The sequence below is a fragment of the Hypanus sabinus genome, chromosome 5 (genome assembly GCF_030144855.1).
Source record: "Hypanus sabinus isolate sHypSab1 chromosome 5, sHypSab1.hap1, whole genome shotgun sequence".
In the NCBI taxonomy this organism is placed as follows: Eukaryota; Metazoa; Chordata; class Chondrichthyes; order Myliobatiformes; family Dasyatidae; genus Hypanus; species Hypanus sabinus.
In genome coordinates, this window is record NC_082710.1 from 162,637,340 (window position 1) to 162,664,998 (window position 27,659).

The 27,659-nt window shown below is 44.2% G+C and overlaps 1 protein-coding gene across 1 annotated transcript; it reads left to right on the top strand.

The window, feature by feature from the left end:
- The first annotated feature begins 614 nt into the window (after positions 1 to 614).
- Positions 615 to 26,989, top strand: LOC132394523 (uncharacterized). Its single transcript, XM_059970792.1, has 9 exons — positions 615 to 858; positions 11,514 to 11,822; positions 13,762 to 14,025; positions 19,642 to 19,743; positions 21,179 to 21,292; positions 23,475 to 23,582; positions 23,670 to 23,750; positions 24,928 to 25,026; positions 26,761 to 26,989. The coding sequence occupies exons 1-9, from the start codon at positions 801 to 803 to the stop codon at positions 26,985 to 26,987; spliced, it is 1,362 nt and encodes a 453-aa protein (XP_059826775.1). The 5' UTR covers positions 615 to 800; the 3' UTR covers positions 26,988 to 26,989.
- Positions 26,990 to 27,659: the final 670 nt, after the last annotated feature.

A 27,659-nucleotide genomic window follows, 5' to 3' on the forward strand; every position in this document is an offset into this window, starting at 1 on the left:
TTTCTTGAACTTCCAGTAATGCCCCCCAACTTCCTCACCATTCCCCATCCCCTTTTCCCTCTCACCTTATCTCCTTGTTGCCTGCCCATCTCCGGTGCACCTTCCCCCCTTTTCTTTCTTCCATGGCCTTAAGTCTTCTATTAGATTCCCCCTTCTCTTTCACCACTCAACCTCCCGGCTCTTTACATCATTCCCCCCCCCCGTTTTATCTGTCGTTTTGTTTCTCTCTCCCCTCCCCGTAAATCTACTCCTGGTGGTTTTTTTTTCTCCAGTCCTGCCGAAGGGTCTCGGCACGAAACGCCGACTGTACTTTTTTCCACACGAGCAGCCTGGCCTGCGGATTTCCTCCGGCACTTTGTGTGTGTTGTGGGGATTTAACTTCGCTTGGTAGAGAACAGGACAAGCTGAGCGTAAGTTCGGGGGGGGGGGGGGAGGGGGAGGGTGAATCAGGGAGGGAATTTGCTTCACAAATACAGATTGGTGCAAAAATCAGGAACTACCGGAAAATCATCAGCTGATGAGCTAAAAAGTGATGCAGCCACTCCCCACCCCCCCTCCAGAGGGCAGCATACACCGGAAAGTCACATGACTTTTAAAAAGTTTTATCAGTCGATGAGTTTGGTTTCCTGTAGGCGAAGTTACAGTTTTGTATCTGCAAGAACATTTGTTTATTTTGGTTAGCAGCTGGTCTCTGGCCCCGCGGTGCGAGAACAGGACGAGATCCCCGGGCTTTGAAGGGTCGCTGACTTCACTTTAGGTTTGGGATAGCATCGGCCCCGGAGTTTAATCGGTCACTGAAGATGTGGACGATCGCCTGCCTGTCGCTGCTGTGGCTCCTTGGAGCGTCCAGTAACGAAGGTAAGGAGTCTCCGTTTCGGCTTTGCAGCCGCATCGCCACTTGGAATTCCGCTCGGCGGCATGACTTGTAAAAGTTTTCCGCGTGGGATTTCTGCCGGGGGTGTTCATCCCCGACAAATAAGTTGCAATGGCCGGATTTCAGACTTTCTGTGTACACTGATAGTTACGTGAGAGGTCTGCTTGTATCTTGTTTAGTGAATCAAGGGGAAAGTTGATTCCGGTGATGGTCGGTTTGCCCATGTGTTTGTAAACAGTGAGGAGAAAGCGGGTGACTGAAGTGGAACGTGCCAACAAGTGGTGGATGAGATTTATGTAGAATAGATAATGAAGAAAGAGAACAAAACTTTTTGAGGGCGTGATGCACCATCAATAACTCACACTGAGACGTAGGCGAGATATCGGCTTTTATTGACTGGAAGAAGGAACCAGGAGTGAGTGTCCATCATACTATGTCCTGGAGACTGAGGCCGAGCGTCAGGCCGCAGATCTCCTTTATACAGGGGCCTGTGGGAAGAGCCACAGGAGCAGTCAGCAGGGGCATGCCCCGACAGGCACATAGTTCACCACAGGGCGTTAGCCAAGCCTCGAGTTTTGGATTTTAATTTTTGTATATGTGGGCTTAGTCTGGTTTACGAGCAGTGAATTAGTGAATACAGAGACCTGGCTATTCTGTGCTGTGTACTTATTAAAGGAAAGGAAAGGCACGTCGCATTGGAGGAACATTGAAAATAAATTATTTCATTAAGCAATCGTTATTTAAGAAACTCAATGATAGATTATTTGCAACGTAGACGTCATCCATCCTGTGTGTACGAGCTCCGCCGTAACCCTAATTTTCAATTCTGCGTCGCTCTTCGCCGTAGTGAGCGCCTTCAGTTGGCGGAGGGGGTTCTGTGCCACTGTGTTGAGTTGCTTCGTGAAAGACACAGACGAGGAAATGCATTTCAAACATTTTCGCATGTCGGCAGGTACATTTGAAAATTTTTAAAAAACCTTTTTTAGTTTTTATTGACCAGAAACATATGCTAACAAAGCCAGGGAATCACACAAAAGCAGCAACAACTATATACAACACACACAAAATGCTGGAACAGAGTATTGTGTGCAGTTTTGGGCCGCTTATTTAAGAAAGGATTTGCTGACATAGGACAGGGTTCAGTGGAGGTTCACAAGAATGATTTTGGCAATTAAATGGTTATCATCTGAGCAGCAATAATGTGCTCTGGGCCTGTACTCACGGGAATTTAGAAGAATGAGGGGGTGTTCTCATTGAAACCTATTGAATGTTGAAAGGTCTATGATAGAGCGGGTGTGAAGAGAATGTTTCCTACGGTGGAGCAGTCTTGGACAAGAGAGTATAGCTTCAAATTAGAGGGACTGTATTTGGAACAGAGATAAGGAGGAATATCTTTAGTCAGAGGGTGCGAAATCTGTGGAATTCACTGACACAGATGTCTGAAGTGGCCAGTTCATTGGATGTAATTAAGGCAGGGATTCATAGGTTCTCGATTAGTCAGGATGTGAAAGATTATGGGGAGAAGGCAGGAGAATGGGATTAAGAGGGAATGGGATTAACCATGATGAAATGGTGGATCAGACTTGATGGGCCAAATGGCCAAATTCTGCTCTTTTGTCTTATAGACTATAGAATAGTGCAGCCCATTACAGGCCCATCAGCCCACAATGTTGTGCCAACTCTTAAACCCTGCCTCCCATATAACCCCCCCCCCACCTTAAATTCCTCCATATACCTGTCTAGTAGTCTCTTAAACTTCACTAGTGTATCTGCCTCCATCACTGACTCAGGCAGTGCATTCCACGCACCAGTTTTTCACTGAGTGAAAAACCTTCCTCTAATATCCCCCGTGAACTTCCCTTACCTTAAAGCCATGTCCTCTTGTACTGAGCAGTGGTGCCCTGGGGAAGATGCACTCTGTCTATTCCTCTTAATATCTTGTACACCTCTATCATGTTTCCTCTCATCCTCCTCTCCAGAGAGTAAAGCCCTAGCTCCCTTAATCTCTGACCATAATGCATACTCTCTAAACCAGGCAGCATCCTGGTAAATCTCCTCTGTACCCTTTCTAATGCTTCCACATCCTTCCTATACTGAGGTGACCAGAACTGGACACAGTACTCCAAGTGTGGCCTAGCTAGAGTTTTATACAGCTGCATCATTAAATTGCGTCTCTTAAACTCTATCCCTCGACTTATGAAAGCCAACACCCCATAAGCTTTCTTAACTACCCTATCTACCTGTGTGGCAACTTTCAGAGATCTGTGGACATGTACCCCCAGACCCCTCTGCTCCTCCACACTACCAAGCATCCTGCCACTTACTTCGTACTCTGCCTTGGAGTTTGTCCTTCCAAAGTGTACTACCTGAAACTTCTCCGGGTTGAACTCCATCTGCCACTTCTCAGCCCACTTCTGCATCCTATCAATGTCTCTCTGCAATCTTCGACAATTCTCTACACTATCTACAACACCACCAACCATTGTGTCGTCTGCAAACTTGCCAACCCACCCTTCTAACCCCACATCCGGGTCATTAATAAAAATCACAAGAAGTAAAGGTCCCAGAACACATCCTTGTGGAACACCACTAGTCACAACCCTCCAATCTGAATGTACTTCCTCCACCACGACCCTCTGCCTTCTGCAGGCAAGCCAATTCTGAATCCTCCTGGCCAAACTTCCCTGGATCCCATGCCTTCTGACTTTCTAAATAAGCCTACCATGTGGAACCTTGTCAAATGCCTTACTGAAATCCATGTAGATCTCTTCCACTGCACTAACCTCATCTATATGGCTGGTCACCTCCTCAAAGAACTCTATCAGGCTTGTTAGACACGACCTGCCCTTCACAAAGCCATGCTGACTGTCTGTGATCAGAACATGATTCTCTAAATGCCCATAGATCCTATCTCTATGAATCTTTTCCAACAGCTTTCCCACCACAGACGTAAGACTCACTGGTCTATAATTACCTGGACTATCCCTACTACCTTCTTTGAACAAGGGGACAACATTTGCCTCCCTCCAATCCTCCGGTACCATTCCTGTGGACAACGAGGACATAAAGATCCTAGCCAGAGGTTCAGCAATCTCTTCCCTCGCCTTGTGGAGCAGCCTGAGGAATATTCCATCAGGCCCCTGGGACTTATCCATCCTAATGTATTTTAACAACTCCAACACTTCCTCTCCCTTAATATCAACATGCTCCAGAACATCAACCTCACTCATATTGTCCTCAGCGTCATCAAGTTCCCTCTCATTGGTGAATACCGAAGAGAAGTATTCATTGAGGGCCTCGCTCACTTCCACAGCCTCCAGGTGCATCTTCCTATCTTTACCTCTAATCAGTCCTACCTTCACTCCTGTCATCCTTTTGTTCTTCACATAATTGAAGAATGCCTTGGGGTTTTCCTTTACCCTACTCGCCAAGTCCTTCTCATGCCCCCTTCTTGCTCTTCTCAGCCCCTTCTTAAGCTCCTTTCTTGCTACCCTATATTCCTCAATAGACCCATCTGATCCTTGCTTCCTAAACCTCGTGTATGCTGCCTTCTTCCACCTGACTAGATTTTCCACCTCACTTGTCACCCATGATTCCTTCACCCTACCGCTCTTTATTTTCCTCACCGGGACAAATTTATCCCTAACATCCTGCAAGATATCCCTAAACATTGACCACATGGCCATAGCACATTTCCCTGCAAAAGCATCATCCCAATTCACACCTGCAAGTTCTAGCCTTATAGCCTCATAATTTGCCCTTCCCCAATTTTCCTGTCCTCTCTGATTCTGTCCTTTTCCATGATAATGCTAAAGGCCAGGGAATGGTGATCACTGTCCCCCAGATATTCACCCACTGACAGATCTGTGACCTGACCCAGTTCGTTACCTAATACTAGATCTAGTATGGCATTCCCCCTAGTCGGCCTGTCAACATACTGTGACAGGAATCCATCCTGGACACACTTAACAAACTCTGCCCCATCTAAACCCTTGGAACTAATCAAGTGCCAATCAATATCAGGGAAGTTAAAGTCACCCATCATAACAACCTTGTTATTTTTGCACCTTTCCAAAATCTGCCTCCCAATCTGCTCCTCGGTATCTCTGCTGCTACCAGGGGGCCTATAGAATACCCCCAGTAGAGTAACTGCTCCCTTCCTGTTCCTGACTTCCACCCATACTGACTCAAAAGAGGATCCTGCTACATTACCCACCCTTTCTGCAGCTGTAATAGTATCCCTGACCAGTAATGCCACCCATCCTCCCCTTCCCCCTCCCCATCCCTTTTAAAGCACTGAAATCCAGGAATATTTAGAATCCATTCCTGCCCTGGTGCCAGCCAAGTCTCCATAATGGCCACTACATCATAATTCCATGTATGTATCTAAGCTCTTAGTTCATCACCTTTGTTCCTGATGCTTCTTGCATTGAAGTGCACACACTTTAGCCCTTCTACCTTACTATCTTTACACCCTTTATTCTGCTGCTCTTTCCTCAAAGTCTCCCTATATGTTGGAACTGGCTTTACTCCATGCACTTCTTTCACTGCTCTATCGCTCCGGGTCCCATCCCCCTTGCAAATTATTTTAAACCCTCCCGAACCATGCTGGCAAACCTACCAGCAAGGATATTGCTCCCCCTCGAGTTCAGGTGCAACCCATCCAATCTGTACAGGTCCCACCTTCCCCAGAAGAGATCCCAATGATCCAAGAATCTAAAACCCTGCCCCCTGCACCAACTCCTCAGCCACACATTCAGCTGCCAACTCCTCCAATTCTTACCATCACTATCACGTAGCACTGGCAGCAATCCTGAGAACGTCGCCCTTGAGGTCCTGTTCTTCAGCCTTCTGTCTAGTTCCTGAAACTCACACTTCAGGACCTCATCCCTCTTCCTGCCTATGCCGTTGGTCCCAACATGTATCACGACTTCTGGTTGCTTTCCCTCTCGTACCTGGATGTCGTGCACCCGATCAGAGACATTCCGGACCCTGGTACCCGGGAGGCAACAAACCATACGGGTTTCCTTCTCACGTCCACAAAATCTCCTGTCTGCTCCCCTGACGATAGAGTCTCCAATGACAAAAGCTCTCCTCCTCTCCGTCCCATCCTTCTGTCCACAAAATCTCCTGTCTGCTCCCTGACGATAGAGTCTCCAATGACGATAGCTCTCCTCTTCTCTGTCCCATCCTTCTGCACCACGGGGTCAGACTCAGTGCCAGAGGCCCTGCCACCGTGGCTCACACATGGTTGGTCGTCCTCACCAACAGCATCCAGGATGGAAAACTTATTAATCAGGGGAATGGCTACAGGGGTGCTCTGCACTAACTGTCTACTCTCCTTTCCTTTCTCCCCTCGGACTGTCACCCAACGACCTGCTTCCGGCAGCCTAGGTGTGACGACCTCCCTGTAGCTCTCATCTATGCCTCCTTCATTCTCCCTTATGAATCGAAGGTCATCCAGCTGCTGCTCCAGATTCCTCACATGGTCTTTCAGATCGCCCAGCCACAAGCACTTCTGGCAGATGTGACTCTGTGGGAGAGGGAAGTTCCCACAAGACTGCCACATCTCACAGGTGATGTCTGTGCTGAGGTTGATAGGTTGGGATGAAGAAGGATCGACAAATGTGTTTACAATTGGCTGTCTTGTTAAATTGTGTTTTATTTCATCCTTGCAGCCAAAGCTACAATCCATTTGGTTTAAAACACCCAAGCTGTCTTCTCCTTTGAAATTTTTTTTTGACAGTTTAGCCTAGATTGAGTTAATTATGTGTAAATTGGCTGCCAGAACCAGGTTCTAAACTGTGGTGAATGGTCTTGTTTCTGCTAATGTAACAGGTGCTCATTTTCGGTCATACAACTATAAGACGCTGGAGCTGAATTAGGCCATTCGGCCCATTGAGTCTGACCTACAATTTCATCGCAGCAGATTTAAGATCCCTCCAAAACCATTTTTTTTCTTTTTCTTTTTTACAATATTTTTATTCAGAAGAAAAAAAAACATTTACAGAGTGCAACACATAGATACATCTCAACATAAATTGTGTACATTCATATATTGTAATAAAATTGATCAAAATGTTATAGCATAACACATAAAGGTATACCACTCTGTAATCAAAAATTCAAAGGTAAGTCATACATCATAAAAAAAAAATTTATATAAAAAAATTCAACCCCCTACCAACTACAAAAGAAAAAAGCTGATGGATGATAATGGATAACTAGAAAAAAAAAGACATATTCGCTTAAGAAGAGAAGATAAAAATATACATAAAAGTCTGTGCACTGTTAAACTTTATAAATTGGAAAAATAATTTAGGAAAGGTCCCCAGATATCATAAAAAGATTGTTTCGAATTTAAGACTGAGCAGCGGATCATTTCTAAATTTAAATAAGACATAATATCACGTAGCCATTGAAGATGTGTAGGAGGGGTAGACTCCTTCCATTTAAGCAAGGTTGCTCTTCTTGCTAAAAGAGGGGTAAAAACTAAAACCTGTAAGTAAGGAGTATTTAAAGTTATATCTTCATTTGCAATAATACCGAACAAGGCAGTAAGGGATTTGGGTCAAATTGGACCCTAAAAAGTTGTGAGAAGGTGTGAAATACTTCCCGCCAAAACTTTTCCATTTTAGGGCAAAACCAAAACATATGAATTAAAAGAGGAATCAGCAGAGTTGCATTTATTACAAATTGGAGAAACATTCGGGTAAAAACTGGGCAGCTTCTGTTTAGAAATGTAAGCTCTATGAACCACTTTAAACTGTAGAAGAGAATGACGAGCACAGAAAGATGATTTATTAACCTGTTTAAGAATTTTATTCCAACTAAATCTGACAATTTAGGTCATCCTCCCAAGCTTTTTTTTTATTTCATCTAAAAGTCTTGTCTAGAATCAATCAACAAGTTATAGATACCAGTAATAGAACTATTAACAAAAGGTTTTAAATTTAAAAGATCGTCCAGTAAATTTTTATCAGGAGCTATAGGAAAAGTAGTTAAATGGAAACGTAGAAAATCTCTAATTTGAAGGTATTTGTAAAAATGTGTTTTTGGGAGTGCAAATTTATTTGTCAATTGGTCAAATGAAGCAAGAGATCCTGAGATAAACAGGTCCCAAAAACACTTAATACCTAGTTCATCCCAATCTTTAAAGACTTTGTCAGTCATGGAAGGGATAAAAAAATAATTAAGGAGAATAGGAGATGATAATGAAAAATTCGCTAAAGCAAAGAATTCCTAAATTAAGCCCAAATCCTTGCAAGTTTGCTTAACAATTATGTTATCTGTTATTTTATTTGCTGAAAAAGAAGAGTATGATCCAAGAAGAGAGACAATAGAGGAATTTTTTACAGAATTAACTTCAAAGGAGACCCATGATGGGCAATCTTTACGATAAATATAATAGGACCAGAAAGTAATATTCCTTATATTGGCAGCCCAGTAGTAAAACCTAAAATTGGGTAGGGCTAATCCACCCATCTCTTTATTTCTTTGTAGGTAAACTTTACTTCAACAAGCTTGTTTATTATTCCAAATATAAGATGTTAAAATTCAATCTAAAGAATCAAAGTAGGTCTTAGGAATAAAAATAGGTAAGGCCTGAAAAAGATATAAAAATTTAGGAAGAATCTTCATTTTAGTCGAATTAATTCTGCCAGTTAGGGATAAAGAAAGAGGGGACCATTTAGAAAGCGTCTTTTTCACATAATTCAATAAAGTGTTTAAGTATTCTTTAAATAAATTCTTGAAGTTTTTAGTAATTGTTACACCTAGATACATAAATTGACTTGTAACAACTTGGAACGGAAATTTGGCATTTAATGACATTAGATCATTTAAAGGAAATAGCTCACTTTTATGTAGGTTCAGCTTATATCCTGAAAAAGAACTAAACTGGGTAATTAAAGACAGAACCAAAGGTAAAGAAGTTTCAGTGTTGGAGATAAAAAGTAAAATATCATCAGCGTATAATGAAATTTTATGAGTCATACCTTCCCTTAGTATACCAGAAATGTCCTTAGATTCTCGAAATGCTATTGCTAAGGGTTCTATAGCTAAAGCAAAAAGTAAAGGACTAAGAGGGCAACCTTGTCTCGTTCCCCGCTGTAATTTAAAGGGCTTAGAAATTTGGGAGTTAGTAATAACCTGAGCGGTAGGAGACAAGTAGATTAATTTAATCCAACGAATAAAATTAGGTCCAAAATTAAACTTTTCTAAGGTCTTAAAAAGTAAACTCCACTCAATCCTATCAAAGGCTTTTTCTGCATCTATTTTTTTGGATGGTGAATGTATCACATTCAATAACCGACGTATATTAAAATGTGAGTAACAATTTTTAATAAATCCTGTCTGGTCATGTGATATAATAGATGGTAAAATATTTTCAAGTCTCCGAGCTAAGATATTGGATAAATTTTTTGCATCAACATTTAATAAAGAAATCGGTCTGTATGAAGAACATTCAGCTGGATTTTTATTTTTTTTCAAGAATAAGAGAAATAAAAGCTTCATAAAAAGATTGAGGGAGTTTACCTGATTTAAAGGACTCTGTTAAAACAGAGGATAAATAAGGTGTAAGTAACATAGTGTAAGTTTTATAGAACTCCCCAGGAAAGCCATCAGGTCCTGGGGTCTTACCAGAATGTAAAGCACGTATAGCCTCAGCTGCTTCTTCATTGGAAGTAGGCTGATCTAACTGTGTTAGACTATCAGCAGACAATGTAGGAATGTTGATATTACTGAAAGAAGCATTCATATAGATATCATCTGAAGAAGAGTCAGACTGATACAACTTAGGGTAAAAGTCTTTAAATACGTTGTTAATTTCAGAATGGTCGGATACCCTAGTTCCATTATCTTTAAAAATTTCTGTGATTTGACGATTAGCTGTAAAAGCTTTTAAGCGATTGACTAATAAACTACCAGTTCTATCCCCATGAATGTAAAATTGAGTTTTATCTCTCAATAGCTGTCGTTCAATTGGGTAAGTCAGCAGAAGATGATACTTGGATTGGATTTCAATACACTCATTATATATACTTGGATCTGGAGATAGGGCATAATTTCGATCAAGATCTTTTAATATTGCTGCTAGGTCAGACCTTTCTTTGTCAGCTTTTTTCTTTATATAGGTAGAGTAAAAGATAATTTCTCCACTAATATATGCTTTAAAAGTATCCCAAACTATATTACCAGCAGTATCTCCTTTAAAATTTTCTTTAAAGAAAAAAGTAATATGGTTTTCCAAAAACTTTAGAAAATTTTTATCAGATAACAATGATAAGTTAAAATGCCAACTTCTATTTGGTACAGAGTAAACAGGTAATCTTAAAGCCAGAAGCACAGGTGCATGATCAGACAAAGCAATCTCCTTATAATCACAGGATTGTACCAGTGGAAGCAAGTTTCTATCTATTAAAAAAATCAATCCGAGAGTACATATGATGAACTTGAGAGAAATATGAATATTCCTTGGGGGTGTAAAAAACGCCACATGTCAAGAAAACCACATTGAAATAAAAAAAGATTTTAAAAGTAGGACTGATTTATTAGTGACAGGGGTTTTACTTGAAGAGCGGTCTAATATAGGTTCAAGCCAAAAATTAAAATCTCCACCCATCACTAAGGAATACTGATTCAAATCAGGCAGAAAAGAGAAAAGACATTCAAAAAACAAGGGGTCATCTGTATTTGGAGCATATACGTTCGCAAATATGATTAGTTTATTCTCAAGACTACCCGAAACAATAACAAAGCGCCCATTTTTATCAGAAATTACATTATGTTGAATCAAGGATACATTCTGATCAAACAGGATAGAGACGCCTCTTGATCTAGATTGAGAGGGTGAGTGAAAATGTGTACCCTTTCATCCTTTGAAAAAACGTGAAATATCATCTTTACTAATATAAGTTTCTTGGAGAAAAATTATACGAGTTTTAACAAAGCGCCAATTACTTGATTGAACATCTGAAATTAAAACATTTAACATAAAGCAACTCAAGATTGAGTTTAAGAATGGAGACTATGTAAAAATTTCTTAGCTTCTTTAGGCTTCGTAAACCAAGAAACCTTGTTATCAGAAGTAGTAACCTTGAGTTTACACGGATCTCTGAGAGAAAGGCGACAGCCAAGCTTAAAAAGATCAGACATGACCTCTTTAAAAGCCTGTCGAGCTCTTAGAACTTCCGGTGGATAATCTTGAATGATCCAAAACTGTTGATCACGAAATTGACATTTGTTGAAACATTTCAGTCAAAGTCTCTAAAGTAATGTCTTTTTTTGAGTGTTTTCTACTCATGGTGCCCTCACCGAGATAGGTTTAAACAGCAAAGTAAGCAAATAATTTCGGAGCACGTAGCTACTGCAACCTACTCCATTACAGCCACCGGAAATATACTGAATGACTTGGCCTCTTCCGTGTACAGTACACTCTATCTTTGCCTTTCGATAGTGAATGTGTGTCAGTAAGGTTCTGTTCCTCCCCATGCTGCCCCCACGACCACCTTCTTCTAAACTCAAGCAAGTAGAGGCCCAGACCCATCATACACTGACTCCTTGTCACCCTGTTCCAGTGTCCCACAACCGTCTTCCTAGATTTAACAGTTACATTTTCTTTTCTTGCCCTCATCAGTCAAACGAGAAGCTGCCGTTGCAAAGCTTGGTTCATCAATCTTCCTACAATCGGAAGTCGGAGTTAAACCACAGAAGCAAGAGATCATTTGGACATTCATCAGCAGCCACAGAAGCCCTCTCACCATTTTACATCACATCCCGAATTACAAGGAGTGGGCAGAGCCCAGTGAACAGTTCAAGTTGCGTCTGCGCTTTTTTCGTTCCAATGGTTCTTTGATGATAAATGGATTAAAAGCTGGAGACCAAGGAGATTACATTTTGGAGGTAGACAACTGTGAACTGAAAGTAATACATTTGTCTCTCTTCGGTGAGTGGTTACATTTTCTTGCAATTCTGTACATTAATAACTGATTCAAGACTCAAGTTTATTTAATGCATGTACAGTACTGTGCAAAAGTCTTAGGCTTTATGTGCCTAAGACTTTGTCCAGTTTGATATATTATGTCCTTCCAGATGCCAAATAATGTTAGCTCAGTAGTATTAAGTGTTATTTGGTAACTGGAAAGACATAATATTCAGTACTTGGGCACTGTCGTTCGTTCTCTCCCGTCCCCCCCTCTCTCCCGTCCCCCCCTCTCTCCCGTCCCCCCCTCTCTCCCGTCCCCCCCTCTCTCCCGTACCCCCCTCTCTCCCGTACCCCCCTCTCTCCCGTACCCCCCTCTCTCCCGTACCCCCCTCTCTCCCGTAACCCCCTCTCTCCCGTAACCCCCTCTCTCCCGTAACCCCCTCTCTCCCGTAACCCCCTCTCTCCCGTAACCCCCTCTCTCCCGTAACCCCCTCTCTCCCGTACCCCCCTCTCTCCCGTACCCCCCTCTCTCCCGTACCCCCCCTCTCTCCCGTACCCCCCCTCTCTCCCGTACCCCCTCTCTCCCGTACCCCCCTCTCTCCCGTACCCCCCCTCTCTCCCGTACCCCCCCTCTCTCCCGTACCCCCCCTCTCTCCCGTACCCCCCCCTCTCTCCCGTACCCCCCCCTCTCCCGTCCCCCCCCTCTCCCCCCTCCCCCCTACACACACACACACACACAAGCACAACTTTGTCACAATACTGTACATGTGGGTTTATCAACACTGGGATTGGCTGTTTAGGCTAATATCTTCCTCTCAGTCAGAGTCATGGAGAAAGATGACACTGAAACAGGCCTTTCAGCCCACAGATATTTTTGTTAGCCCTGTTGCTCACTTTGCCCTGACTCCTCATTAATTGGTCATCTGTCCCATTCCTGGTATGGCTAAGGGCAAATCCCAGATTGAAACGTGAGCTGCACAGATACGTGGGTGAAGTGTAAGTCCTCTCTTCCCCAGACATTTGATGAAAGTTCTGCACACTCTCTGCATTCTGTGCTTCCCAGGACGTGATCAGAACCCTTGCCTTGCTGCAGCTTCCACAGTGCTTTTCACATTCGCCTTACAGCGCCAGTTGTCACTGACTGCAGCTCAATTCCCGTCACTGTCTGTAGGCATTTTGTCTGTTCTCCCTGTGCCCGTGTGTTTCCTCACACATTCCGAACATGTACGGATGGTGATAAAGGATCCAGGCATATGTGACCAATACACTTCTCTCAGACTTCCAGCCGGCTGCAGGTATCGATTTTAACCGAAATTTCAACGACAAACTCTACCATCTTCATTGGGGATGATGCCTGGGTATGCCTAGTCCGGTGGTATTTATACCCCTGTTGTCCATCCCTCCTGAATGGTTAGTCCTCATCCAATCAGGTTTGCACTGAAACCAATATCAATTGGCCGTGGCAGAACATTGCGTTCACAGCGGCCAGAGGATTCACTTCAACGGCACAAAACTGTGCCACGCCGGTGGCTTTTGGGACCACCTGGTGAAGGAAGCCATTGAAATAAAACTAGCGGAAAAGAATTTAATCCAAGGCAAAGCTCTTCCTCTAAGTAAGAACTGGAATTTGGTTATAAATGAGGTGGGACAGTGGAAACCTGGTTGGATGCGGAGTAACCATTCAGGAGGGGTGGAGTACAGGGGTGTAAATACCACTGGACTAGATGCCCAGGCATTGTTCCTGATGAAGATGGCGGAGCTTGTCATCGAAACATCAGTTAAAATCAATACCTGCACCTGGCTTGAAGCCCAAGAGAATTTATTCATGTACGATTAGGGTTAGTGAGTTGTGGACATGCTATGTTAACATGTCAACACGTCCGGACTGAACAATCGCAAAACAACACATTTGACTATATGTTTTTAAAGTACAAATAAAGCTAGTCTTTCTGCTCTTCAGATGACCTGCTGGAAGCTGTGATATTGACCAACTCCTCCTCCTCCTTCGTTTCTACTACCTGGCTCCTGTGCAATGTCACTGGAGATCCTCAGAAGTATCAATGGTGGAAAAATGGAGTGGAAATCTCCCAGCTTCACCAGCTTACAGATGGCAATCGGAGTCTTATTATCATGAATCCCTCAATACGAGACTGTGGAATTTATACCTGTGTGGCAAGCAATCCGGCCGTCTCCATCCAGGTTAATTACACCCTAATCATTTTTGGTGAGTTTGGTTAATAAATCTTATTCTGAGAGTAAATTTGACATCATCGCTTAGTGGCCGGCTTTGGAAATCAATCTGTCAGCACTGAGAGTGTTAAAAGTTCATAGAAATTTTGCAATATGGAAGGAGGCCATTGGGTCCATCTTGTCTGTACTAGCTCTGAGTAATCCACCTACTCCCTTTTCCTGCTGCACAATTAAATCTGTCTCGACTACAACAATTCTTAAAGCAAAGTTCGACAATATACCCTGACCAGCTTGGATTCTTTTGCTAATCATCATCCTTCTACATTCTCTAGTTCTCAACCTCTCTGGTTTCAAATCCCTTTGTCAGATCTTCTCACGCCCTCCTCTGTTCCACAGAACTGCTTCAGCATCTTCAGTCCACCCACACGGCTCTCAATCGAGGAAGCTTGAATTGAGGCTGAGGAGGGGTATTGTCTTTATCTCTGTAACTCTGAGCCACCATTCCTGCTTTCTAATTTTTTATTATTTGTCATCTATTCAGCTCTCATCTGCAAATAATACTTTTTCCTGAACAGATTAACACTTAACCTGTCATCGAATAGGGGGTATAATAGAAACATAGAAAACCTACAGCATAGTACAGGCCCTTCAGCCCACAGAGCTGTGCTAAACATGTCCTTACCTTAGAACTACCTAGGCTTACCCAAAGCCCTCTATTTTTCTAAGCTCCATGTACCTATCCAGGAGTCTCTTAAAAGACCCTATCGTTTCTGCCTCCACCACCACTGCAGGCAACCCATTCCACACACTCACCACTCTCTGCATAAGAACCTTACCATTGACATCTCCTCTGTACCTGCTTCCAAGCACCTCAAAACTGTGTCCTCTCGTGATATCCATTTCAGCTGTGGGGAAAAAGCCTCTGACTATCCACACAATCAATGCCTTTCATTATCTTATACACCTCCATCAGGTCACCTCTCATCCTCCGTCGTTCCAAGGAGAAAAGGCTGAGTTTACTCTACCAATTCTCAAAAGGCATGCATTCCAATCCAGGTAACATCCTTGTTAACCTCCTCTTCACCCTTTCTATGGTTTCCACATCTGTGCCATAGTGAGGCGACCAGAACTGAGGACAGTACTCCAAGTGGGGTCTGACCAGGGTCCTATATAGCTGCAATATTTCCTCTCGGCTCCTAAACTCATTCCCGCAATTGATGAAGGCCAATGCAGTGTATGCCTTCTTAACCACAGAGTCAACCTGTGTTGCAACTTTGAATGTCCTATGGACTTGGACCCCAAGATCCCTCCAATCCTCCACATTGCCAACAGCCTTACCATTAATGCTATATTCTGCCATCATATTTGACCTACCAAGATGTACCACCTCACACTTATCTGGGTTGAACTCCATCTGCCACTTCTCAGCCCAGTTTTCCATCCTATCAATGTCCGGCTGTAACCTCTGACAGCCCTCCACACTATCAACAACACCCCCAATCTTTGTGTCATCAGCAAAGTTACTAACCCATCCCTCCACTTCCTCATCTAGGTCATTTATAAAAATCACAAAGAGTCGGGGTCCCAGAACAGATCCCTGAGGCACACCACTGCTGACTGACCTCCATGCAGAATATGACCTATCTACAACCACTCCTTACCTTCTGTGGGCAAGCCAGTTCTGGATCCACAAAGCAATGTTCTCTTGGATCCCATGCCTCCTTACTTTCTTAATAAGCCTTGCATGGGGTACCTTATCAAATGCCTTGTTGAAATTCATATACACTAGATCTACTGTCCTACCCTCATAAATGTGTTTAGTCACATCCTCAAAAAATTCAATCAGGCTTGTAAGGCACGACCTGCCTTTGACAAAGTCATGCTGACTATTCCTAATCATATTATGCCTCTCCAAATATTCATAAATCATCTCAGGATTTTGTCCATCAACTTACCAACCACTGAGGTAAGACTCACTGGTCTATAATTTCCTGGGCTATCTCTACTCCCTTTCTTGAATAAGGGAACAACATCCACAACCTTCCAATCCTCCGGAACCTCTCCCGTCCTCATTGATGATACAAAGATCATCGCCAGATGCTCAGCAATCTCCTCCCTCGCTTCCCATAGTAGCCTGGGGTACATCCCGTCTGGTCCCGGCGATTTATCCAACATGATGCTTTTCAAAGCTCCAGCACATCCTCTTCCTTACTATCTACATGCTCAAACTTTTTAGTCCACTGCAAGGCAACCCTACACTAGCCAAGCTCCTTTTCAGTAGCGAGTGCTGAAGCAAAGTATTCATTAAGTACCTCTTCTACCTCCTCTGGTTTCATAGACTTGATGACTTGATATGCACTTTTCCATTGTCACACTTGATTGGTCCTATTCTCTCAAGTCTTATCCTCTTGCTCATCACATACTTGTAGAATGCCTTGGGGTTTTCTTTAATCCTGTCTGCCAAGGCCTTCTCATGACCCCTTCTGGCTTTCATAATTTCATTCTTAAGCTCCCTCCTGCTAGCCTTATAATTTTCTAGATCTCTATCATTACCTAGTTTTTTGAACCTTTTGTAAGCTCTTCTTTTCTTCTTGACTAGATTTACAACAGCCTTTGTACACCACAGTTCCTGTACCCTACCAACTTTTCCCTGTCTCATTGGAACGTACCTATGCAGAACTCCACGCAAATATCCCGTGAACATTTGCCACATTTCTTCCGTATGTTTCCCTGAGAACGTTTGTTCCCAATGTATACTTCCAAGTTCCTGCCTGATAGCCTCATATTTCCCCTTACTCCAATTAAACGCTTGTCTGTTCCTATCCCTCTCCAATGCTATGGTAAAGGAGATAGAATTTTGATCACTGTCTCCAAAATGCTCTCGCACTGAGAGACCCAACACCTGACCAGGTTCACTTCCCAATACCAAATCAAGTACAGCCTCTCCTCTTGTAGGCTTATCTAAATATTGTGTCAAGAAACCTTCCTGAACACACCTAACAAAATCCACCCCATCTAAACCCCTCATTCTAGGGAGATGCCAATCAATATTTGGGAAATTAAAATCTCCCATCACGACAACCCTGTTATTATTGCACCTTTGCAGAATCTGTCTCCATATCTGCTCCACAAAAATTCTCCCCAATAGCCTTAGCAAACCTCCCCGCCAGGATATTGGTCCCCTGGGATTCAAGTGCAACCCGTCCTTTTTGTGCAGGTCACATCTGACCCAACAGAAGTCCCAATGATCCAGAAGTGTGAATCTCTGCCCCCTGCTCCAATCCTTTAGCCACACATTTATCCTCTACGTGATTCTGTTCCTATATTCACTGTCACGTCGCACAGTCAGTAATCCCAAAATTACTACCTTTGAGGTCCTGCTTTTCAGCTTCCTTCCTAACTCCCTGTAGTCTGTTTTCAGAACCTCCTCCCTTTTCCTGCCTATGTCATTGGTACCAATATGTACCACGGCCTCTGGCTGTTCTTCCCACTTAGGATATTGTGGATGCGATCAGGAACATCCTGGACCCTGGCACCTGTTAGGCAAACGACCATCCACATTTATTTCCTGCAGACTCGCCTGTCTGACCCCCTAACTATGGAGTCCCCTATCAATACTGCCATCCTCTTCCTTTCCCTACCCTTCTGAGCCACAGGGCCAGACTATGGCACAGGCATAACCACTGTTGCTTCCCCCAGGTAGGCCGTCTCCCCCAACAGAACTCAAACAGGAGTACTTACTGTTAAGGGTGACAGCCTCAGGGGTACTCTCTAGCATCTGCCTCTTGCCCTTCCCTCTCCTGACTGTTACCCACTTGTCTGTCTCCCATGGCCCTGGTGTGACCACCTGCCTATAACTTCTGTCACCTCCTCGCTCTCCCTGACCAGGTGAATGTCATTGAGCTGCATCTCCACTTCCCTAACGAGGTCCCTAAGGAGCTGCAGCTCGATGCACCGGGTGCGGATACAATCGTCCAGGAGGTTGGGAGTCTCTTGGACCTCCCACATCTGACACCGCGCACGGATAACCGGCCTCACACACAGACTTACTGTCTGTATTCTAAACAGATATACAACCTCGCCTCGACCCATTATCGCCGAAGCCCCGTTGAGCCAAAGCCTTCCTACTCTGACACCCGCTTCTCCGGATCCTGCTGTTTAAATCTATCTTTTTAAACTCATCTGGCTGTTCTCACTACACACACAAAATGCTGGTGGAACGCAGCAGGCCAGGCAGCATCTATAGGAAGAAGCACTGTCGATATTTCGAGATGGGGAGGGGAGCACCAGAGGGAGTTGGAGAACAGGCAAAGAGTGATGGGCAGAGAGAAAAAAAAGGAGGGGGGAAAATAAATAAATCATAGAGATGGGATAAGAAGGGGAGGAGGGGCATTAACAGGAGTTAGAGAAGTCTATGTGGTGCTCCCCTCCCCGTTTCTTTCTCCCTAGGACTCCCATCCCATGATCCTTTCCCTCCTCCAGCTCTGTATCCCTTTTGCCACTCACCTTATCAGCTCATAGCTTCACCCCACCCCTCAGGTCTTCTATCATTTCGCATTTCCCCCTCCCCCTCCTACTTTCAAATCTCTTACTATCTTTTCTTTCAGTTAGTCCTGACGAAGGATCTCGGCCTGAAATGTCAACAGCACTTCTCCCTCTAGATGCTGCCTGGCCGGCTGCATTCCACCAGCATTTTGTAGGTGCTGCTTGAATTTCCAGCATCTGCAGATTTCCTCACTGGCTGCTGTTCTCACTGGCTGATGTCCACACGTTTGTGCAGTCGTGCCCTGTTCAAAAGGCTGAAGAAATCTTTTTTTCCCTCCTGATTCGGTGGACCATGAGCAAAAAGTACTGGTTAGAAATTGAAATAATGTATTGCCATCTACCATAATCCTTGGTTTTATTTTGCTGATGGGTAACCAATTTCGGTGCATGGTAGCCACGGTAACAATTGGTAAATTTTTCCCTAAAAATAACCACACTAACCCATGATAGGTGTTTCTTTTAATTTGTTATTTATTTATTGAGATACAGCGTGGAATATGTCCTTCACGCTGCGCTGCCCAGCAATCCCTCAATTTAGTTCTAGCCTCATCATGGGACAATTTGCAATGATCAATTGACCTCCCAGCCAGTATGCCTTTGGACTGCGGGAGGAAACCTTTGCAGTCACGAGGAGAATGTACAAACTCCTTATGGGCAGTGGCAGGAATTGAACCCGGGTCGCTGGTACTGTAAAGCGTTGTGCTAACCACTACACTACCATGCGGTCCCATGGTAATGTAGTTCTTCTAATACATAGCATCTTCATCCCTGGTCAGGTGACTTACTGAAGAGCCGGGGTTGGCAATGTGTCTTCTGGGACTGGGGAAAGAACATCCATCATGCCCCAAGTTTTGCATCTTCCTGTCAGATTGGAATTTTGCTCAGAGTTGTTCATTCTTGGCTGGCACAACAAGTTGCTGTCTAGTAAGTGCTTCTCAGAGGGCATGTTGGTACAGGCGTGACGTCACAGTTTGGTGAGACCGGGCAGGGATTGGCATTTTCCCATCCCTGCAGGAGATTAAGGGAACCGTAGGCTTGTTGCAATACATAGCAAATCCCTTCATCGTCTCTGTGTAACATTGTTCAAAGTTTTTTTTAATTGCAGATTTTCATCAAGAGGACATTGCAATAATTGTCCTGTCGGTGATGTCTCCGGTGCTTTCTGTCTTGCAGTATTTGTGGTACTTGAAGCTCAACACAGACAGAGGTATTTATCATTGTGACCCAAATAAATGAAAGGAATCCTGGTTATTTTCTTGAGTTAATTTTTGTTCTTTAAGAATTGTGCCAAATAAGTGGCTGCCCTGATCTACCGATGGCCCAGTTAACTGGAATCCACCGCAGAGGTCACCATATACTACGTAGAGATTCATTTTCTTGCAGGCCTTTACAGGAAAGTAAAGAAATAGATTTGAATATATGAAAAACTTTATGTAAAGACTGACAAATAGCCAATGTGCCAAAGAAAACAAATTGTGCAAGTAATTTATATGAATAACACTGAGAACATGAGTTGTAGAGTCCTTGAAAGTGAGTCTGAGGGTTGTGGAATCAGTTCGGAATTGAGGTGAGTGAGCGAGGGGGCTAAGCACATAACCTGTGCTGATGGAGATTGTGGAGTCTGAAGAGATTGTGGACTGTTGTCAGTCTGAACTGACTTCGATCTGCAAGTAAGGGAATCAAGGATCCACTACACAGGGAGGTACTGGGGTATTCAAATTTCAGGTCTGGAATTTGAAGGGTCAGACACAGCCCTCTTTCTATCCCCCATCTTGCACACGCTGCTCTTCCCCTCGCTCATGCACAACCCTCGCACACTCACCTCCCTTCCTCCTCTCTCTCTCTCTCATACACATAAGCTCTTCCAAATTTCAGTTCAGAACCACTTCCTGGAGAGTAACTGGGGGTCCCGATAGATGCTGGACCAACCAGAAAAACCCCAATGAATTCAAAGCACCAGGGGAAGGAGAAGTGTCCCTCGGGCCACATGCTGGAGGATCCCTCAAAACTGGTTCATCCGTTGCCAGTGGTCTCCCTGGACAAACACCACTTGTTCAACGTTTAGTATCTCTGCATTCAGGCATTTCGGCCTGCAGCCCTGTTTGGGGAACAGTTTCCACCCTGGTCTAGAAGACTGCCCACTGCCCCAGAGCATCCGGGTACAGTGATAACCCAGTCCTCGGCCTCGCAGCAGAGTTCAGGGTGAAACTGCAACTTCTGGGCTGGTGTTGATTAATGCTGCCACAGCTCCCATAATCATTGGGATGAAACACGCATGATTCAAATTGCATTCTTTCCTCCTCCACTGGGCACACACACGGGAGACTGCATTATATCTGTCTTTTCCATACTCAGCCTATGGATCATTGGCATACAATATCAAAGATGAGCTGTTTTCCGGTGCTTTTTGCTCCTCTCTGCTCTCTCCTCTTTGCTGCCAGTGGTCCGTGAGCTCTGAGACTCCTCCAGTGCTCTGGTGGTGACTCCACCTCTGGGCTGGTATTTGAGCTGAGTGCCACCAGCAGCCTGGCCAGTCCCGAGTCCCAGCTCCGTTACCGCGAGCTCGCTCTCTGCTGTTTCCTGCATCCAACCATTTATGTAGGTCTCACATTTGGACTGTTCTGTATTTTTCTTGATTGCAGCTGTGAGCTGGGTCAAATGCTGGAGGCAGTTCCTGGATATCTGTAACCTCATGACCTGTATCACAACCCTCATGAACTGCGTCACGACCCTCATCAGACTTATCCGCATAGAAGGTACGTGTGTGATGTTCTGTCTGTGCGATCAGTGTGGTGTTCAGCACACCCCTCCACCTTCAAGGAAAGGCAGTTTGTGTATCTGGACTCCGGAAGGCACGTGAAGAAACTCATAAATTAAAGGCATAATTATAAACCTGGAAAAGCAGTTGTTGGTTCAGTGGGGGGGAACCCAGCGTGTAGGGGTAATCTGCAGGGTCATGGTGTCGTATAGGAATGCGTGTTGGGCCTGTTGGAGGAAGGATGTGGAACCTTTCGCGAGTTGGTTTCCCAGGATGCTGCCTTATCTGTGCTTTCTCTCCGAAACCTTTGAGTTTCTCACTTACCTACGTCACTTACTCAGCCTCTTCTCCCTGAGCTTCTTATACCTTTGTCTCCAAGTTGTCAAGCCCAAGTTCCGCAATAAAAAAACAAATGATTCAGCACTGGCAGCCTGCACCTTTTCTTGCGAAGCCTGTTGAACTAAAACCTGACCACTCTAATACTGGCCCACTCCAACAATGGCCAATCCTCTTGGACCTCGCTTTTTATTGGTTCAAGCTGAAGTCACTCCAATGAGAATTGCTCTTTTCAAAAATGGAGAGCAGTTCTGGACCCCAGACTAGAATAAAAATAGTTTGTCATTTATTGGATGCCATTTATCAAAATGTTACATTAGTTCAAACTAAATTTGCTATCAAAGTCACCGTGTACTACCCTAGGATTCATTTTTATGGATATTCACAGTAGATACAAAAAAGTACAATAAAATCTATGAAGTACTGCATCCAAACAAAGACAAACAACCAATATGCAAAAGACAAACTGTAAATGCAAAGAAGGCTCTTGTACCACCTTCTTGGTGGCAGCAGAGGAATAGAGCCTGCATGGTAGGGGAACTCGATAATGGATGGTGCTTTTTCATGTGATGGGCTGGGTATATCCACCACTTTTTATAGGTGTTTTCCCATTCTGGGGCAATGGTGATTCCATACCAGGCTGTGATGCAACCAGTGGAGTTTGGATGGATAGAGGATGATGTGATGCAGATTGTGGAGATACTAATGGAGAAAAAAAGTGTGAGATTAAAACCGCTGTTGGTTGGGGCATCTGGGGCCAGGGTCAATTGCATAGCACTGTTCTGCTTGTTTTAATATTAGGAATTGCTTTTCCCCAGAGTGAAAAGCAGTAATGTTCTGTCTGGAAATTCAGTGGGGTACAGTGGACACCGGTCACCTTTGCTTGGCCAGTGATGTCATTCCCTGTATGACATCGTCCTGCAGGGGAACTGCAAATTAATTGGACCATGCTGCACTGGGAGCTCCCACCACTGGCAGTCCCAGGGCTATTCTCCTTCACCACTGCAGCTCCAAACTCTAGGATGCCTTCCAGATGTTAGTCACTGAACTTCATCGACCTGGCTTCACCTGGCTTTTCTCCATCCCCACCTCTGTACACCTGCTTGAAATGTTCACGTAACCATGTTTTCAACATTCAAGGTCAGGCGGAGTCTGTGGAGAGAGGTGGACAGTGGGATGCAGCCTCCCCCCCCCCCCCCCCACCCACACTGTTTGCAACGACGCACCTCTTAGCGTCACTGGTGAACGCAGTGATGGTTATCTCATCATCTGAGTCAGTCTGGAGAGCCGGTGGTTCAGGTCTGTCACCTCCAGATGGAGTGAAGTTAGAAATCTGTGCATCCTTCTGCAGAGATGGGTGAAGGGCTGAGCTGAAGAATGTGAGCTGTGTGGAGGGGCAGAGACCAGGAGAGTCCCTGGTCTACCCACAGCTGGTGAGGGTGCAGTTCATGGGAACAAATGCTAAGGGGTGTAACAAAACAGAATAAAGAGAAATAAAAGAAAGGGTGGCACTCTTGAAAAATCTATCCCTTCTATAGATGAGGTGAAGAAAATTCCTTAGTGATAATTTAGTCAATAGGGTACATAATTGAAAACAATTACATCACATGGGCAATACTTGTTAGGAAGAATGAATCTTACAAAAAGTATTATTTCAAAAAACAATGGTTTCCAACAAGAGGCTTCAAGGTGAAGAATAGATCCAGTGTTGCCCACCTGTACAGGAACAGTATATAAAGCACAGTTCTGGAGAAGTTACGGAATGGGATACTTGCATCTCATTGTTCAATTTCCGTTAATTACTGAGTGAATCATTCACAATTACTGTGGGATCTTTGCTCCAGGTTCGTACCCTGTCTTCGTAGCGGCTTGTTGCACAATTTCCCTTCAGTTTCTGACTTCTGTTCTGCAGTTCGCTGTCCGGTGGCTAGGCTGTCTCCAAAAGAGGGCAGGTAAGAGACTGGAACATTCATTGTACAACCTTTCCATTCATCTCAGTGAAGCAATGCATTCTAATCGTCACACTTTGTGTTTGACAGCTATTTTGGGACGGACCATCGCTGTACTTCATTTCATCATGATCATAATTTCAGGCACTGCTTTGACATTTCAACCAGACTGTGAGTTTGCCTACAGCTCTTCATCATTGTTTATGGCAATGCATGTTTTTGATGATCTGTGGTTTCTTTGTTCTCATAAGGACTCTGAGGTGGTCCCTCCCAATAATATTGAGTAAACTTAGTGGTGACACAAGGGTAGTTTCTGCTCGTCTTTTGTTGTCTGCTGCGGTAGGAAGAGAGATGTATGCTCAGGCCTGTGGCTTGGTCAGCCGGTCGGGCTCTCCCTGCTCTCTTCAGTGCTTCGTGCAAGACTAGAGGGCCTGACATCATGAGCGCTTGGCCAGCCTAGGTCTTTATACAGTACAGTGCAAAATTTGAGGGGTGTGTGAGACAGACACATACACACACTCCACCCCCTCAGAATTTGCACAGCAGTATATCATCCAGAGATAGTTAGATAGATAGATAGAGCTAGGGCACCTGGAACTTTTGCACAGTACTATTTTTGTCAATGTGAAACAGAGAGTGAGTTTGTAAACCTGGCAGGAGCAAAGGGTGTTGGAAATGGTGAGGGTGGAGCACTGTGGGAGGGGTGTGGGACAGATGGCAGTGATGAGATCCAGAGATGTGTGGGGGGGTGGTGAGACACCAAGCAAGGGCATTTCATTCCAAACAGTTGGTTGATTGGTCACTACAGAATGGCTCTCTGGTGCTCCCTCCTCCATCCCCTCTCCTTTCCCCCGCCACAATGCCCCTGTCCCTGACCCCTTCCCACCCTCAGTCCACAATAGATACCCAGATCAGAATCAGATTTATCAACACTCACGTATGGCATGAAATCTGCTTAACTTTGTTTCCAGCATCAGTGCAATGCAATACGTAAACTTACTACAGTACTGTGTAAAAGTGCTAGGCAGAGATAAGCTGGACTGTCTTTTCCCCAGGGTAGGGGAGTTCAAAACACAAGGGCATAGATTAGGGTGAGAGGGGAAAGATTTAAGTGTGATGATGGGATGGAACAATCTGACAGAGGAACAGCTTGAGGCAGGTACAGTACTAGAAGCTCTGGGAAGTGTTTAACACTTGTATAGGTACGTGGAAGGACGGGTCATGTACTGTCCTCTTTGCCATTGCTCTGTGAATTTGTTGTGGAAAGTGCCATTAGATGTGTTACTGTATTGTGGATGTGGGCGTTTGGTGTCAGTTTACTCAGTGTCATCACATTGTACAATTTCAGATCAAGGCTGTGAAATGAGCTTTATTGTCTGGATAATATTCTTTGGAGCAGTGATCGTGGGTGCTGTGGTCTTTCTCTCCGACTACGTGGTCCAATTCCGTAAGTAATTACCAAACCATTCAGAAGCTGCAACGGTTCCCAGAATAAAGAACTTCCCCGATCTCGCAGCCACTTCAGCTGCTACGAGGGTTTCCCGGGCTCTGCTTGAATTCCCTCACAGAGCTGCTGGCCGTGCAGGTGCGGTTTTGGACTCCTGCTGGGATGCAGAAGTTGACAACCTCCGAGCTGAACTCCCACTGGGCTCCGTAGAGACTGATGGAGAGGTGTGAAAGAGCGCAGAATAGGCCCCTCGAGCCATGCTGCCCAGCAAACCTCAATTTAATCTGAGCCTAATCACGGGGCAATTTGCAATGGTACATCTTTGGACTGTGGGAGGAAACCCACACAGTCATGGGGAGAGCATACAAGCTCCTTACAGGCAGTGGTGGGAATTGAACCTAGGTTGCTGGTACCATAAAGCGTTGTGCTGACCACTACATTACCACAAAATCCGTAAAGCACCAATTTCTCAGGTAGAATCAAAGATGCAAATGAAGGCATCAACACTGAACAAACAGCACCAGGTATTTTGTTAAAATAGATTCCTACTGTTTGATAAAATTTCATTTCATGTGTTTAGAAATTGACTAATTTATACCTAAAATTTAATACATTGTTTTCATAATGCTGCTCTCTGTTGGACACTGATCACCCAGCCCAGAGAACCTGGGGTATATACTGTGCCCTTACAGGCAGCTCACCGGGTTCCAGAACCCATGTCGTACAGAAATTGCCCCATAAGTTAAGAACCTTTTCAGGTTTGCAATAATGATATGTTTACAATAATATAAGATACAGTCTGTGTTCCGAGTTAATTATTGTTTTGTTAGAGCATATATGTCAAACTCTAGGCCCACGGTGGAATTATCTTTGGCCCGCGAGATAATATCTAATTACTATTAAAGCTGGCCCCAGTAATCGAAGCGCCTATGGCGTATGATATGGCTAATGCTGAGTTTATTCAGGTACCAGGTTTTCAGGGTTTTTTGTGTTTATTCGGTTTCCCTGGTTTATTTCCTGAATATCATTAATGAATACATTTTTTCTCTATTAGAGCTGGCCCGCCGGTATAGTGCATGCACCACTAATACTACAAATCCCACAATGCACTGCCAGTGCATTGCTCACGCTTGCCTTACTCCCATTCGCGCGTGCACAACTGATCCGGCCCGCATGAAGTCCCATTTTTCTCAATCCGGCCCGTGACCTAAAATGAGTTTGACACCCCTGTGTTAGAGTAAATGTTGAAAATCATCGTTAAAATGATAAGACAAGTTGTTAAGGTTTATGCTGAGAATTCAGGAGAATGGTTTTGAGAGGGAAAATAAGTCAGCTGTGATGGAGGAGTAGAGGAGACTCGATGGGCCAGATGGTCTAATTCAGCTCCTATGTCTTACTGTTTTAGAGGAAGTGTAGGCAGGTCAATGTGATGTGGGTAGCTACAGGAAACAAAGATTAGTTTAGAAACAGATCTCCTGTAACACCAGGTCTACCTGTATACAGTTTCTTTTGAAGTTATAGAACTACTTTGTCTATTCACATTCCCCAGTTAACTTGGAGAGATTGCCTGTTATTGAAATATTCTCTGCGAGTTAGTACCTGGATTCCTCTGTCTGCCTTAGTCTCTGTAGGCGTGTCCCTCTCTGTCTGTCACCCTTCCCCTTGCTGTGACGCTTCTGCTGATTGACTGGGACTTACCTGCTTCCTATAACAAATGCACTTCTCTCATTTTAGTGTTCTGCAGAAAGGAAAATCTTGAAACAGACCCACCAGATCCCTCAGCTTCTAATAAATATCTGATGTCCGATTTAGAAAGAGTAAGGCAGTCTGCATTTTCAGACGACATTCCCAGTTTGAAGGCTCAACAGTCTGGACTCAGTCTTGATGACACTTTGGATTCCCAGATAAATACTGAGACACAGGAATCTGGCGTACTGGAGGTGGAAGAGCGGTGCAGTTGAAAATGAAAACATGGAGTCATAGAAAACTACAACACATCTCGTCCGTGCTAAGCCATTTAAATTGATTAGTCCATCGACCTGCACCTGGACCATAGCCAAACATCCAAAGGTTCAAAAGTTCATTTATTATCAAAGCATACAACTGGAATTTCCTGGTGGGCAGAGACTGAGCAGTCACATTAGTAATCTCGTTAGAGTTTTCTCAACCCAGAATGGCAGAGCTTGCACCGTGATGTCAGCCTGTTTCACCTGAATCACAACAAGAGCGAGGATAAAAATCATGTCATTCCAGTTGAAGGTGAAATCCATGTGTTCATCTCGTTTATCTCAGAATTAAGAATTTGTGCAGCAAAAAAAAGCAAGCGGGACTTCCGGTAAGATGGCGATTGCTTAGCTGCTCCGAACTTTTGTTCCGTTATTGTCGCTATCTTTGCACTAAATGTCTCCATTTTTTAAAACTTAGTTAGGAACTTTATTTGGTTTCTTTTACTTGCCTGTGAACACATCTACCTTACAATGTCTAACAAGAGCTCTTAATCCGGGAGAAAGGAAGTTCCGGCTCTGTCGGATGAAACCCTTACTGTGCTGGGACAATACCGTGATGATATTTTAAAGGAATTTAAAACCGCTTTCAAACAGCTGGAAGCCAAACTGGATTGGATCAACGATAGA

Bases quoted from the DNA above. Each gene is read 5' to 3' on its own strand.
- LOC132394523 (XM_059970792.1), top strand. From the start codon at position 801: ATGTGGACGATCGCCTGCCTGTCGCTGCTGTGGCTCCTTGGAGCGTCC. The intron at 859-11,513 runs GTAAGGAGTCTC...TGCCCTCATCAG, and splicing joins TGGAGCGTCCAGTAACGAAG to TCAAACGAGAAGCTGCCGTT. The intron at 21,293-23,474 runs GTACGTGTGTGA...TCTTTGCTCCAG, and splicing joins CAGACTTATCCGCATAGAAG to GTTCGTACCCTGTCTTCGTA.